Source organism: Odontesthes bonariensis, chromosome 14 (genome assembly GCF_027942865.1).
Source record: "Odontesthes bonariensis isolate fOdoBon6 chromosome 14, fOdoBon6.hap1, whole genome shotgun sequence".
NCBI lineage: Eukaryota > Metazoa > Chordata > Actinopteri > Atheriniformes > Atherinopsidae > Odontesthes > Odontesthes bonariensis.
In genome coordinates this window covers 118,150-130,969 of record NC_134519.1, presented here as the reverse complement: position 1 = coordinate 130,969, position 12,820 = coordinate 118,150, and the positions used below count along the sequence as shown (strand labels likewise).

The following is a 12,820-nucleotide window of genomic DNA, read 5'->3' as shown; positions in this document are numbered from 1 at the left end:
AGTTTTGTCTGAATTTAGCAGCAGACAGTTCTGAGTCATCCAGGTCTTTATGTCTTTAAGACATGCTTGTAGTCTGACCAACCTATTGGGTTCATCTGGTTTTATAGATAAGTACAGCTGAGTATCATCAGCATAGCAATGGAAATTTAAGCCATGCTGTCTAATAATGTTACCTAATGGAAGCATGTATAAAGTGAAAAGAATCGGTCCAAGCACAGAACCCTGAGGAACTCCATGCCTTACTCTGGTGCGCGAGGAAGGTTCTGAAACACAAAGTTGAGCTGCAACTACTTTTTCCAGAACTTTGGACAAAAAAGGGAGATTGGATATAGGTCGATGATTCACTTACACTTCTTTTAAGTAAATGTTTAATTAAGTCTGACTGATGATTTTAGTCCTCGGCCCGGGAAACCTCATGATTAAAAAAAAAAACATGACAACCCAGGGTTCAGACCTCTTCTGCTAAGGGTTGTGTTTTTCTGTTTTATTTTGTGTTTTATTTATTTTTTCCCCCCATTTTACTTAGTGTGTTCTTTTCTTGTGTTTTTCCACTTTATTTATGTTTTTTCTGTTTTATACACAGATTTGTCAGTTTTGTTTTGCTGTTTTGTGTTTTATTTATTGTGCTAATTTGTGGTTTTGCCCTTTTATTCTGTAGGTTTGTGTTTTCTCTTTGTGTTTTTTTTGTTTAGTCTTGTTTTTTTCAGTTTTACTATTTAGTTTATCTGTTATATCTTGTGTTGTTTCATTTCCGCTTTATTTAATGTTTTTTTTCTGTTTTATTTATTATTTTCCCGTCTCATTTGGTGTTTTCTTTTTTGTGATCGTTCTATTTCATTTTGTTGTTTTTCAGTTTTATTTATTTATTCATTTTTTGGGTTAGGGTTAGGGTGGTTCTTTGGTTTAATTCTGTGTTTTTTCTGTTTTGGTCGGACTAACTACAGAAAATAAACAGTAGATAATCAAATCATTTGAAGGACAATCCTGTGTTCGGATTATGATGATCTGAGCTGGTGTTTGTTGCATAAACCAGTCGGATCCTTCACCCTGCGACTTGCAGCCATTTGATTTGAGTTTGGAAAAAGAATGGTGGAATGCGTGAGAAGTTTGAATGTTTGAACGACAGTGGTTTCATGGTTAATGCTATGATGCCCCGTGGTGTCCATTTTGGGAAACTGCAATTAGTAGAGCAAATTTTATATGATGCTGTTTTTGAGGTTGTTCTGTGTTTCACATTGCACCATCTGTCTTGTTAAAGTCCTTTCTCTAATTTTCATTGTGTACAGTTGACCTTCAGATAAACTGTCACACAGGCAGCCTACATCTAACCTCAGAACAGAGCCGACAGCTTCAGCCCTCACAATAGGGAAGCAGGACAACAGGAAGGACTGCCTTCCATCACTCAGTATCTTACACTCTGCAGACTAAAGGAGTGAAAGTACTAAGGATGTTTTTGAACACATGTTTACATGTTTACATCCCTTCCTGCTTATTTACTTTGGGAGTGAACTTTAACCACAGCATGTATAATGTGCTCTGAGACATGAAAACTCGGTTTATGTGTTTAAAATTAAACACAGGAAATCAGGAAAAATGTCCAATCATCTGACTGCTGTGCGCTCAGCACCGCCCCTTTCACACACGCGCACCCCTCCCCCTCCAGTTCTCTTCTCTGGTAATCCGCCGCTCTCTGTGCAGTCATCATGGCGGAGATCAAAACGGGAATATTTGCTAAAAACGTGCAGAAGCGGCTGAACAGAGCCCAGGAGAAGGTAGGAGCAGCGGCCGCGGGGGGCCGGGGGCCGCGGGGACGGGGGAGGTGGAGATAGGACGGCGGGAGGTGGATGTGTGGCGGGTGGGAGGCTGTAGGCCTGTGCGTGTGTCTGTGTGTGACCGCATCAGGGTGGATGTTAGCACCAGTTAATCGATGATCGTGTGATAATCCTCAAACGATCGGTCCACAAAAACGGTCAAATACAGTGAAACCTACGGAGGGCGTGTTTAATGGCTGGAGCTTCTTTCAGCAGATTAACGCCTACATTATGTGACGTCACATGCAGGGAAAATGTAACACATGTTTTCAAGTTTTGACCAAACAGCAGAATCCTTCCAGCTGTACTATACAGCAGATGTGGGACATGTGGCTGATGTAGAGTATATTCTGATATTACATTTAGTTCTATTCAGATAAAATTAATTTATTTTTAAATATTTGTGGCAAATGACCGTGGTTCTGAAAGAGTGAGAACTGTCAGTGGTTCTGAAAGAGTGAGAACTGTTAGTGGTTCTGAAACTGTGAGAACTGTCAGTGGTTCTGAAACTGTGAGAACTGTTAGTGGTTCTGAAACTGTGAGAACTGTTAGTGGTTCTGAAACTGTGAGAACTGTCAGTGGTTCTGAAACTGTGAGAACTGTTAGTGGTTCTGAAACTGTGAGAACTGTTAGTGGTTCTGAAACTGTGAGAACTGTCAGTGGTTCTGAAAGTGTGAGAACTGTTAGTGGTTCTGAAACTGTGAGAACTGTTAGTGGTTCTGAAACTGTGAGAACTGTTAGTGGTTCTGAAACTGTGAGAACTGTCAGTGGTTCTGAAACTGTGAGAACTGTTAGTGGTTCTGAAAGAGTGAGAACTGTCGGTGGTTCTGAAAGAGTGAGAACTGTCAGTGGTTCTGAAACTGTGAGAACTGTTAGTGGTTCTGAAACTGTGAGAACTGTTAGTGGTTCTGAAACTGTGAGAACTGTCAGTGGTTCTGAAACTGTGAGAACTGTTAGTGGTTCTGAAACTGTGAGAACTGTTAGTGGTTCTGAAACTGTGAGAACTGTCCGTGGTTCTGAAACTGTGAGAACTGTTAGTGGTTCTGAAACTGTGAGAACTGTCCGTGGTTCTGAAACTGTGAGAACTGTCAGTGGTTCTGAAACTGTGAGAACTGTCAGTGGTTCTGAAAGTGTGAGAACTGTCAGTGGTTCTGAAACTGTGAGAACTGTTAGTGGTTCTGAAACTGTGAGAACTGTCAGTGGTTCTGAATCTGTGAGAACTGTCAGTGGTTCTGAAACTGTGAGAACTGTTAGTGGTTCTGAAACTGTGAGAGCTGTTAGTGGTTCTGAAAGTGTGAGAACTGTCAGTGGTTCTGAAAGTGTGAGAACTGTCAGTGGTTCTGAAAGTGTGAGAACTGTCAGTGGTTCTGAAACTGTGAGAACTGTTAGTGGTTCTGAAACTGTGAGAACTGTCAGTGGTTCTGAATCTGTGAGAACTGTCAGTGGTTCTGAAACTGTGAGAACTGTTAGTGGTTCTGAAACTGTGAGAACTGTCAGTGGTTCTGAAACTGTGAGAACTGTTAGTGGTTCTGAAAGAGTGAGAACTGTTAGTGGTTCTGAAAGAGTGAGAACTGTTAGTGGTTCTGAAAGTGTGAGAACTGTTAGTGGTTCTGAAAGTGTGAGAACTGTTAGTGGTTCTGAAAGAGTGGGAACTGTCAGTGGTTCTGAAAGAATGAGAACTGTTAGTGGTTCTGAAAGAGTGGGAACTGTCAGTGGTTCTGAAAGTGTGAGAACTGTTAGTGGTTCTGAAAGAGTGGGAACTGTCAGTGGTTCTGAAAGTGTGAGAACTGTTAGTGGTTCTGAAAGAGTGGGAACTGTCAGTGGTTCTGAAAGAATGAGAACTGTTAGTGGTTCTGAAAGTGTGAGAACTGTTAGTGGTTCTGAAAGAGTGGGAACTGTCAGTGGTTCTGAAACTGTGAGAACTGTTAGTGGTTCTGAAACTGTGAGAACTGTTAGTGGTTCTGAAACTGTGAGAACTGTTAGTGGTTCTGAAACTGTGAGAACTGTCAGTGGTTCTGAAACTGTGAGAACTGTTAGTGGTTCTGAAACTGTGAGAACTGTTAGTGGTTCTGAAACTGTGAGAACTGTCCGTGGTTCTGAAACTGTGAGAACTGTCCGTGGTTCTGAAACTGTGAGAACTGTCCGTGGTTCTGAAACTGTGAGAACTGTCAGTGGTTCTGAAACTGTGAGAACTGTCAGTGGTTCTGAAAGTGTGAGAACTGTCAGTGGTTCTGAAACTGTGAGAACTGTTAGTGGTTCTGAAACTGTGAGAACTGTCAGTGGTTCTGAATCTGTGAGAACTGTCAGTGGTTCTGAAACTGTGAGAACTGTTAGTGGTTCTGAAACTGTGAGAGCTGTTAGTGGTTCTGAAAGTGTGAGAACTGTCAGTGGTTCTGAAACTGTGAGAACTGTCAGTGGTTCTGAAACTGTGAGAACTGTCAGTGGTTCTGAAACTGTGAGAACTGTTAGTGGTTCTGAAACTGTGAGAACTGTCAGTGGTTCTGAATCTGTGAGAACTGTCAGTGGTTCTGAAACTGTGAGAACTGTTAGTGGTTCTGAAACTGTGAGAACTGTCAGTGGTTCTGAAACTGTGAGAACTGTTAGTGGTTCTGAAAGAGTGAGAACTGTTAGTGGTTCTGAAAGAGTGAGAACTGTTAGTGGTTCTGAAAGTGTGAGAACTGTTAGTGGTTCTGAAAGTGTGAGAACTGTTAGTGGTTCTGAAAGAGTGGGAACTGTCAGTGGTTCTGAAAGAATGAGAACTGTTAGTGGTTCTGAAAGAGTGGGAACTGTCAGTGGTTCTGAAAGTGTGAGAACTGTTAGTGGTTCTGAAAGAGTGGGAACTGTCAGTGGTTCTGAAAGTGTGAGAACTGTTAGTGGTTCTGAAAGAGTGGGAACTGTCAGTGGTTCTGAAAGAATGAGAACTGTTAGTGGTTCTGAAAGAGTGAGAACTGTCAGTGGTTCTGAAAGAGTTAGAACTGTCAGTGGTTCTGAATCTGTGAGAACTGTTAGTGGTTCTGAAAGAATGAGAACTGTTAGTGCTTCTGAATCTGTGAGAACTGTTAGTGGTTCTGAAAGTGTGAGAGCTGTTAGTGGTTCTGAATCTGTGAGAACTGTTAGTGGTTCTTAAAGAGTGAGAACTGTCAGTGGTTCTGAAAGAGTTAGAACTGTCAGTGGTTCTGAAAGAATGAGAACTGTTAGTGGTTCTGAAACTGTGAGAACTGTTAGTGGTTCTGAAAGAGTGAGAACTGTTAGTGGTTCTGAAAGAGTGAGAGCTGTTAGTGGTTCTGAATCTGTGAGAACTGTCAGTGGTTCTGAAACTGTGAGAACTGTTAGTGGTTCTGAATCTGTGAGAACTGTCAGTGGTTCTGAAACTGTGAGAACTGTTAGTGGTTCTGAAAGTGTGAGAACTGTTAGTGGTTCTGAAAGAGTGAGAACTGTCGGTGGTTCTGAAAGAGTGAGAACTGTCAGTGGTTCTGAAACTGCGAGAACTGTCAGTGGTTCTGAAACTGCGAGAACTGTTAGTGGTTCTGAAACTGTGAGAACTGTCAGTAGTTCTGAAAGAGTGAGAACTGTTAGTGGTTCTGAAACTGTGAGAACTGTTAGTGGTTCTGAAAGAGTGAGAACTGTTAGTGGTTCTGAAACTGTGAGAACTGTTAGTGGTTCTGAAAGAGTGAGAACTGTTAGTGGTTCTGAAAGAGTGAGAACTGTTAGTGGTTCTGAAAGTGTGAGAACTGTTAGTGGTTCTGAAAGTGTGAGAACTGTTAGTGGTTCTGAAACTGTGAGAACTGTTAGTGGTTCTGAAAGAGTGAGAACTGTTATTGGTTCTGAAACTGTGAGAACTGTCAGTGGTTCTGAATCTGTGAAAACTGTCAGTGGTTCTGAAACTAAGAGAACTGTCAGTTGTTCTGAATCTGTAAGAACTGTCAGTGGTTCTGAAACTGTGAGAACTGTTAGTGGTTCTGAAAGTGTGAGAACTGTTAGTGGTTCTGAAAGAGTGAGAACTGTCGGTGGTTCTGAAAGAGTGAGAACTGTCAGTGGTTCTGAAACTGCGAGAACTGTCAGTGGTTCTGAAACTGCGAGAACTGTTAGTGGTTCTGAAACTGTGAGAACTGTCAGTAGTTCTGAAAGAGTGAGAACTGTTAGTGGTTCTGAAACTGTGAGAACTGTTAGTGGTTCTGAAAGAGTGAGAACTGTTAGTGGTTCTGAAACTGTGAGAACTGTTAGTGGTTCTGAAAGAGTGAGAACTGTTAGTGGTTCTGAAAGAGTGAGAACTGTTAGTGGTTCTGAAAGTGTGAGAACTGTCAGTGGTTCTGAATCTGTGAGAACTGTTTGTGGTTTTGAATGTGTGAGAACTGTTAGTGGTTCTGAAAGAGTGAGAACTGTTAGTGGTTCTGAATGTGTGAGAACTGTTAGTGGTTCTGAAAGTGTGAGAACTGTTATTGGTTCTGAAAGTGTGAGAACTGTCAGTGGTTCTGAATCTGTGAGAACTGTCAGTGGTTCTGAAAGTGTGAGAACTGTCAGTGGTTCTGAATCTGTGAGAACTGTCAGTGGTTCTGAAAGTGTGAGAACTGTCCGTGGTTCTGAATCTGTGAGAACTGTTAGTGGTTCTGAAAGTGTGAGAACTGTTAGTGGTTCTGAAAGTGTGAGAACTGTTAGTGGTTCTGAAAGTTTGAGAACTGTTAGTGGTTCTGAAAGTGTGAGAACTGTTAGTGGTTCTGAATCTGTGAGAATTGTTAGTGGTTCTGAAACTGTGAGAACTGTCAGTGGTTCTGAAACTCTGAGAACTGTCAGTGGTTCTGAAAGTGTGAGAGCTGTTAGTGGTTCTGAAAGTGTGAGAACTGTCAATGGTTCTGAAAGTGTGAGAACTGTCAGTGGTTCTGAAAGTGTGAGAACTGTCAGTGGTTCTGAAAGTGTGAGAACTGTCAGTGGTTCTGAAAGTGTGAGAACTGTCAGTGGTTCTGAAACTGTGAGAGCTGTTAGTGGTTCTGAAAGTGTGAGAACTGTTAGTGGTTCTGAAAGTGTGAGAACTGTCAGTGGTTCTGAATCTTTGAGAACTGTTAGTGGTTCTGAATCTGTGAGAACTGTCAGTGGTTCTGAAACTGCGAGAACTGTTAGTGGTTCTGAAACTGTGAGAACTGTCAGTGGTTCTGAAAGAGTGAGAACTGTTAGTGGTTCTGAATCTGTGAGAACTGTCAGTGGTTCTGAAACTGTGAGAACTGTTAGTGGTTCTGAAAGTGTGAGAACTGTTAGTGGTTCTGAAAGAGTGAGAACTGTCGGTGGTTCTGAAAGAGTGAGAACTGTCAGTGGTTCTGAAACTGCGAGAACTGTCAGTGGTTCTGAAACTGCGAGAACTGTTAGTGGTTCTGAAACTGCGAGAACTGTTAGTGGTTCTGAAACTGTGAGAACTGTCAGTAGTTCTGAAAGAGTGAGAACTGTTAGTGGTTCTGAAACTGTGAGAACTGTTAGTGGTTCTGAAAGAGTTAGAACTGTCAGTGGTTCTGAAAGTGTGAGAACTGTTAGTGGTTCTGAATCTGTGAGAACTGTTAGTGGTTCTGAAAGTGTGAGAGCTGTTAGTGGTTCTGAATCTGTGAGAACTGTTAGTGGTTCTGAAAGAGTGAGAACTGTCAGTGGTTCTGAAAGAGTTAGAACTGTCAGTGGTTCTGAAAGAATGAGAACTGTTAGTGGTTCTGAAACTGTGAGAACTGTTAGTGGTTCTGAAAGAGTGAGAACTGTTAGTGGTTCTGAAAGAGTGAGAGCTGTTAGTGGTTCTGAATCTGTGAGAACTGTCAGTGGTTCTGAAACTGTGAGAACTGTTAGTGGTTCTGAATCTGTGAGAACTGTCAGTGGTTCTGAAAGTGTGAGAACTGTTAGTGGTTCTGAAAGTGTGAGAACTGTTAGTGGTTCTGAAAGAGTGAGAACTGTCAGTGGTTCTGAAAGAGTGAGAACTGTCAGTGGTTCTGAAACTGCGAGAACTGTCAGTGGTTCTTAAACTGCGAGAACTGTTAGTGGTTCTGAAACTGTGAGAACTGTCAGTAGTTCTGAAAGAGTGAGAACTGTTAGTGGTTCTGAAACTGTGAGAACTGTTAGTGGTTCTGAAAGAGTGAGAACTGTTAGTGGTTCTGAAAGAGTGAGAACTGTTAGTGGTTCTGAAAGAGTGAGGACTGTTAGTGGTTCTGAAAGTGTGAGAACTGTTAGTGGTTCTGAAAGAGTGAGGACTGTTAGTGGTTCTGAAAGTGTGAGAACTGTTAGTGGTTCTGAAAGTGTGAGAACTGTTAGTGGTTCTGAAACTGTGAGAACTGTTAGTGGTTCTGAATCTGTGAGAACTGTCAGTGGTTCTGAAACTGTGAGAACTGTTAGTGGTTCTGAAAGTGTGAGAACTGTTAGTGGTTCTGAAAGAGTGAGAACTGTCAGTGGTTCTGAAACTGCGAGAACTGTCAGTGGTTCTGAAACTGCGAGAACTGTTAGTGGTTCTGAAACTGTGAGAACTGTCAGTAGTTCTGAAAGAGTGAGAACTGTTAGTGGTTCTGAAACTGTGAGAACTGTTAGTGGTTCTGAAAGAGTGAGAACTGTTAGTGGTTCTGAAAGTGTGAGAACTGTTAGTGGTTCTGAAACTGTGAGAACTGTCAGTGGTTCTGAAACTGTGAGAACTGTTAGTGGTTCTGAAAGAGTGAGAACTGTTAGTGGTTCTGAAAGAGTGAGAACTGTTAGTGGTTCTGAAAGTGTGAGAACTGTTAGTGGTTCTGAAAGAGTGGGAACTGTCAGTGGTTCTGAAAGTGTGAGAACTGTTAGTGGTTCTGAAAGAGTGGGAACTGTCAGTGGTTCTGAAAGAATGAGAACTGTTAGTGGTTCTGAAAGTGTGAGAACTGTTAGTGGTTCTGAAAGAGTGGGAACTGTCAGTGGTTCTGAAACTGTGAGAACTGTTAGTGGTTCTGAATCTGTGAGAACTGTTAGTGGTTCTGAATCTGTGAGAACTGTCAGTGGTTCTGAAACTGTGAGAACTGTTAGTGGTTCTGAAAGTGTGAGAACTGTTAGTGGTTCTGAAAGAGTGAGAACTGTCAGTGGTTCTGAAACTGCGAGAACTGTCAGTGGTTCTGAAACTGCGAGAACTGTTAGTGGTTCTGAAACTGTGAGAACTGTCAGTAGTTCTGAAAGAGTGAGAACTGTTAGTGGTTCTGAAACTGTGAGAACTGTTAGTGGTTCTGAAAGAGTGAGAACTGTTAGTGGTTCTGAAAGTGTGAGAACTGTTAGTGGTTCTGAAACTGTGAGAACTGTCAGTGGTTCTGAAACTGTGAGAACTGTTAGTGGTTCTGAAAGAGTGAGAACTGTTAGTGGTTCTGAAAGAGTGAGAACTGTTAGTGGTTCTGAAAGTGTGAGAACTGTTAGTGGTTCTGAAAGAGTGAGAACTGTTAGTGGTTCTGAAAGAGTGGGAACTGTCAGTGGTTCTGAAAGTGTGAGAACTGTTAGTGGTTCTGAAAGAGTTGGAACTGTCAGTGGTTCTGAAAGAATGAGAACTGTTAGTGGTTCTGAAAGTGTGAGAACTGTTAGTGGTTCTGAAAGAGTGGGAACTGTCAGTGGTTCTGAAACTGTGAGAACTGTTAGTGGTTCTGAATCTGTGAGAACTGTTAGTGGTTCTGAATCTGTGAGAACTGTCAGTGGTTCTGAAACTGTGAGAACTGTTAGTGGTTCTGAAAGAGTGTGAACTGTCAGTGGTTCTGAAAGAGTTAGAACTGTCAGTGGTTCTGAATCTGTGAGAACTGTTAGTGGTTCTGAAAGAATGAGAACTGTTAGTGCTTCTGAATCTGTGAGAACTGTTAGTGGTTCTGAAAGTGTGAGAGCTGTTAGTGGTTCTGAATCTGTGAGAACTGTTAGTGGTTCTGAAAGAGTGAGAACTGTCAGTGGTTCTGAAAGAGTTAGAACTGTCAGTGGTTCTGAAAGAATGAGAACTGTTAGTGGTTCTGAAACTGTGAGAACTGTTAGTGGTTCTGAAAGAGTGAGAACTGTCAGTGGTTCTGAAACTGTGAGAACTGTTAGTGGTTCTGAATCTGTGAGAACTGTCAGTGGTTCTGAAACTGTGAGAACTGTTAGTGGTTCTGAAAGTGTGAGAACTGTTAGTGGTTCTGAAAGAGTGAGAACTGTCGGTGGTTCTGAAAGAGTGAGAACTGTCAGTGGTTCTGAAACTGCGAGAACTGTCAGTGGTTCTGAAACTGTGAGAACTGTTAGTGGTTCTGAAACTGTGAGAACTGTCAGTAGTTCTGAAAGAGTGAGAACTGTTAGTGGTTCTGAAACTGTGAGAACTGTTAGTGGTTCTGAAAGAGTGAGAACTGTTAGTGGTTCTGAAACTGTGAGAACTGTTAGTGGTTCTGAAAGAGTGAGAACTGTTAGTGGTTCTGAAAGAGTGAGAACTGTTAGTGGTTCTGAATCTGTGAGAACTGTCAGTGGTTCTGAAAGTGTGAGAACTGTCAGTGGTTCTGAATCTGTGAGAACTGTCAGTGGTTCTGAAAGTGTGAGAACTGTCCGTGGTTCTGAATCTGTGAGAACTGTTAGTGGTTCTGAAAGTGTGAGAACTGTTAGTGGTTCTGAAAGTGTGAGAACTGTTAGTGGTTCTGAAAGTTTGAGAACTGTTAGTGGTTCTGAAAGTGTGAGAACTGTTAGTGGTTCTGAATCTGTGAGAATTGTTAGTGGTTCTGAAACTGTGAGAACTGTCAGTGGTTCTGAAACTCTGAGAACTGTCAGTGGTTCTGAAAGTGTGAGAGCTGTTAGTGGTTCTGAAAGTGTGAGAACTGTCAGTGGTTCTGAAAGTGTGAGAACTTTCAGTGGTTCTGAAACTGTGAGAACTGTCAGTGGTTCTGAAAGTGTGAGAACTGTCAGTGGTTCTGAAAGTGTGAGAACTGTCAGTGGTTCTGAAAGTGTGAGAACTGTCAGTGGTTCTGAAACTGTGAGAGCTGTTAGTGGTTCTGAAAGTGTGAGAACTGTCAGTGGTTCTGAATCTGTGAGAACTGTTAGTGGTTCTGAATCTGTGAGAACTGTCAGTGGTTCTGAAACTGCGAGAACTGTTAGTGGTTCTGAAACTGTGAGAACTGTCAGTGGTTCTGAAAGAGTGAGAACTGTTAGTGGTTCTGAATCTGTGAGAACTGTCAGTGGTTCTGAAACTGTGAGAACTGTTAGTGGTTCTGAAAGTGTGAGAACTGTTAGTGGTTCTGAAAGAGTGAGAACTGTCGGTGGTTCTGAAAGAGTGAGAACTGTCAGTGGTTCTGAAACTGCGAGAACTGTCAGTGGTTCTGAAACTGCGAGAACTGTTAGTGGTTCTGAAACTGCGAGAACTGTTAGTGGTTCTGAAAGTGTGAGAACTGTTAGTGGTTCTGAAAGAGTGAGAACTGTCGGTGGTTCTGAAAGAGTGAGAACTGTTAGTGGTTCTGAAACTGTGAGAACTGTTAGTGGTTCTGAAAGAGTTAGAACTGTCAGTGGTTCTGAAAGTGTGAGAACTGTTAGTGGTTCTGAATCTGTGAGAACTGTTAGTGGTTCTGAAAGAGTGAGAACTGTCAGTGGTTCTGAAAGAATGAGAACTGTTAGTGGTTCTGAAACTGTGAGAACTGTTAGTGGTTCTGAAAGAGTGAGAACTGTTAGTGGTTCTGAAAGAGTGAGAGCTGTTAGTGGTTCTGAATCTGTGAGAACTGTCAGTGGTTCTGAAACTGTGAGAACTGTTAGTGGTTCTGAATCTGTGAGAACTGTCAGTGGTTCTGAAACTGTGAGAACTGTTAGTGGTTCTGAAAGAGTGAGAACTGTCGGTGGTTCTGAAAGAGTGAGAACTGTCAGTGGTTCTGAAACTGCGAGAACTGTCAGTGGTTCTGAAACTGCGAGAACTGTTAGTGGTTCTGAAACTGTGAGAACTGTCAGTAGTTCTGAAAGAGTGAGAACTGTTAGTGGTTCTGAAACTGTGAGAACTGTTAGTGGTTCTGAAAGAGTGAGATTTGTTAGTGGTTCTGAAACTGTGAGAACTGTTAGTGGTTCTGAAAGAGTGAGAACTGTCAGTGGTTCTGAAACTGTGAGAACTGTTAGTGGTTCTGAAACTGTGAGAACTGTTAGTGGTTCTGAAACTGTGAGAACTGTTAGTGGTTCTGAAACTGTGAGAACTGTTAGTGGTTCTGAAAGTGTGAGAACTGTCAGTGGTTCTGAAACTGTGAGAACTGTTAGTGGTTCTGAAACTGTGAGAACTGTTAGTGGTTCTGAAAGTGTGAGAACTGTTAGTGGTTCTGAAAGTGTGAGAACTGTTAGTGGTTCTGAAACTGTGAGAACTGTTAGTGGTTCTGAATCTGTGAGAACTGTCAGTGGTTCTGAAACTGTGAGAACTGTCAGTGGTTCTGAAAGTGTGAGAGCTGTTAGTGGTTCTGAAACTGTGAGAACTGTCAGTGGTTCTGAAAGTGTGAGAACTTTCAGTGGTTCTGAAACTGTGAGAACTGTCAGTGGTTCTGAAAGTGTGAGAACTGTCAGTGGTTCTGAAAGTGTGAGAACTGTCAGTGGTTCTGAAAGTGTGAGAACTGTCAGTGGTTCTGAAACTGTGAGAGCTGTTAGTGGTTCTGAAAGTGTGAGAACTGTTAGTGGTTCTGAAAGTGTGAGAACTGTCAGTGGTTCTGAATCTGTGAGAACTGTTAGTGGTTCTGAATCTGTGAGAACTGTCAGTGGTTCTGAAACTGCGAGAACTGTTAGTGGTTCTGAAACTGTGAGAACTGTCAGTGGTTCTGAAAGAGTGAGAACTGTTAGTGGTTCTGAATCTGTGAGAACTGTCAGTGGTTCTGAAACTGTGAGAACTGTTAGTGGTTCTGAAAGTGTGAGAACTGTTAGTGGTTCTGAAAGAGTGAGAACTGTCGGTGGTTCTGAAAGAGTGAGAACTGTCAGTGGTTCTGAAACTGCGAGAACTGTCAGTGGTTCTGAAACTGCGAGAACTGTTAGTGGTTCTGAAACTGCGAGAACTGTTAGTGGTTCTGAAACTGTGAGAACTGTCAGTAGTTCTG

At 42.1% G+C, this 12,820-nt stretch overlaps 1 protein-coding gene across 6 annotated transcripts in view; it reads left to right on the top strand.

The window, feature by feature from the left end:
* Positions 1-1,654: 1,654 nt before the first annotated feature.
* amph (amphiphysin) overlaps positions 1,655-12,820 on the top strand; it is a 67,193-nt gene continuing 56,027 nt past the window's right edge. For all 6 annotated transcript variants that reach the window (XM_075482439.1, XM_075482438.1, XM_075482442.1 and 3 more), the window contains exon 1: positions 1,655-1,772. In XM_075482439.1, the coding sequence (XP_075338554.1) occupies positions 1,704-1,772 (69 nt within the window). In that variant the 5' untranslated portion in view covers positions 1,655-1,703. The remainder of the gene's footprint in view (positions 1,773-12,820) is intronic.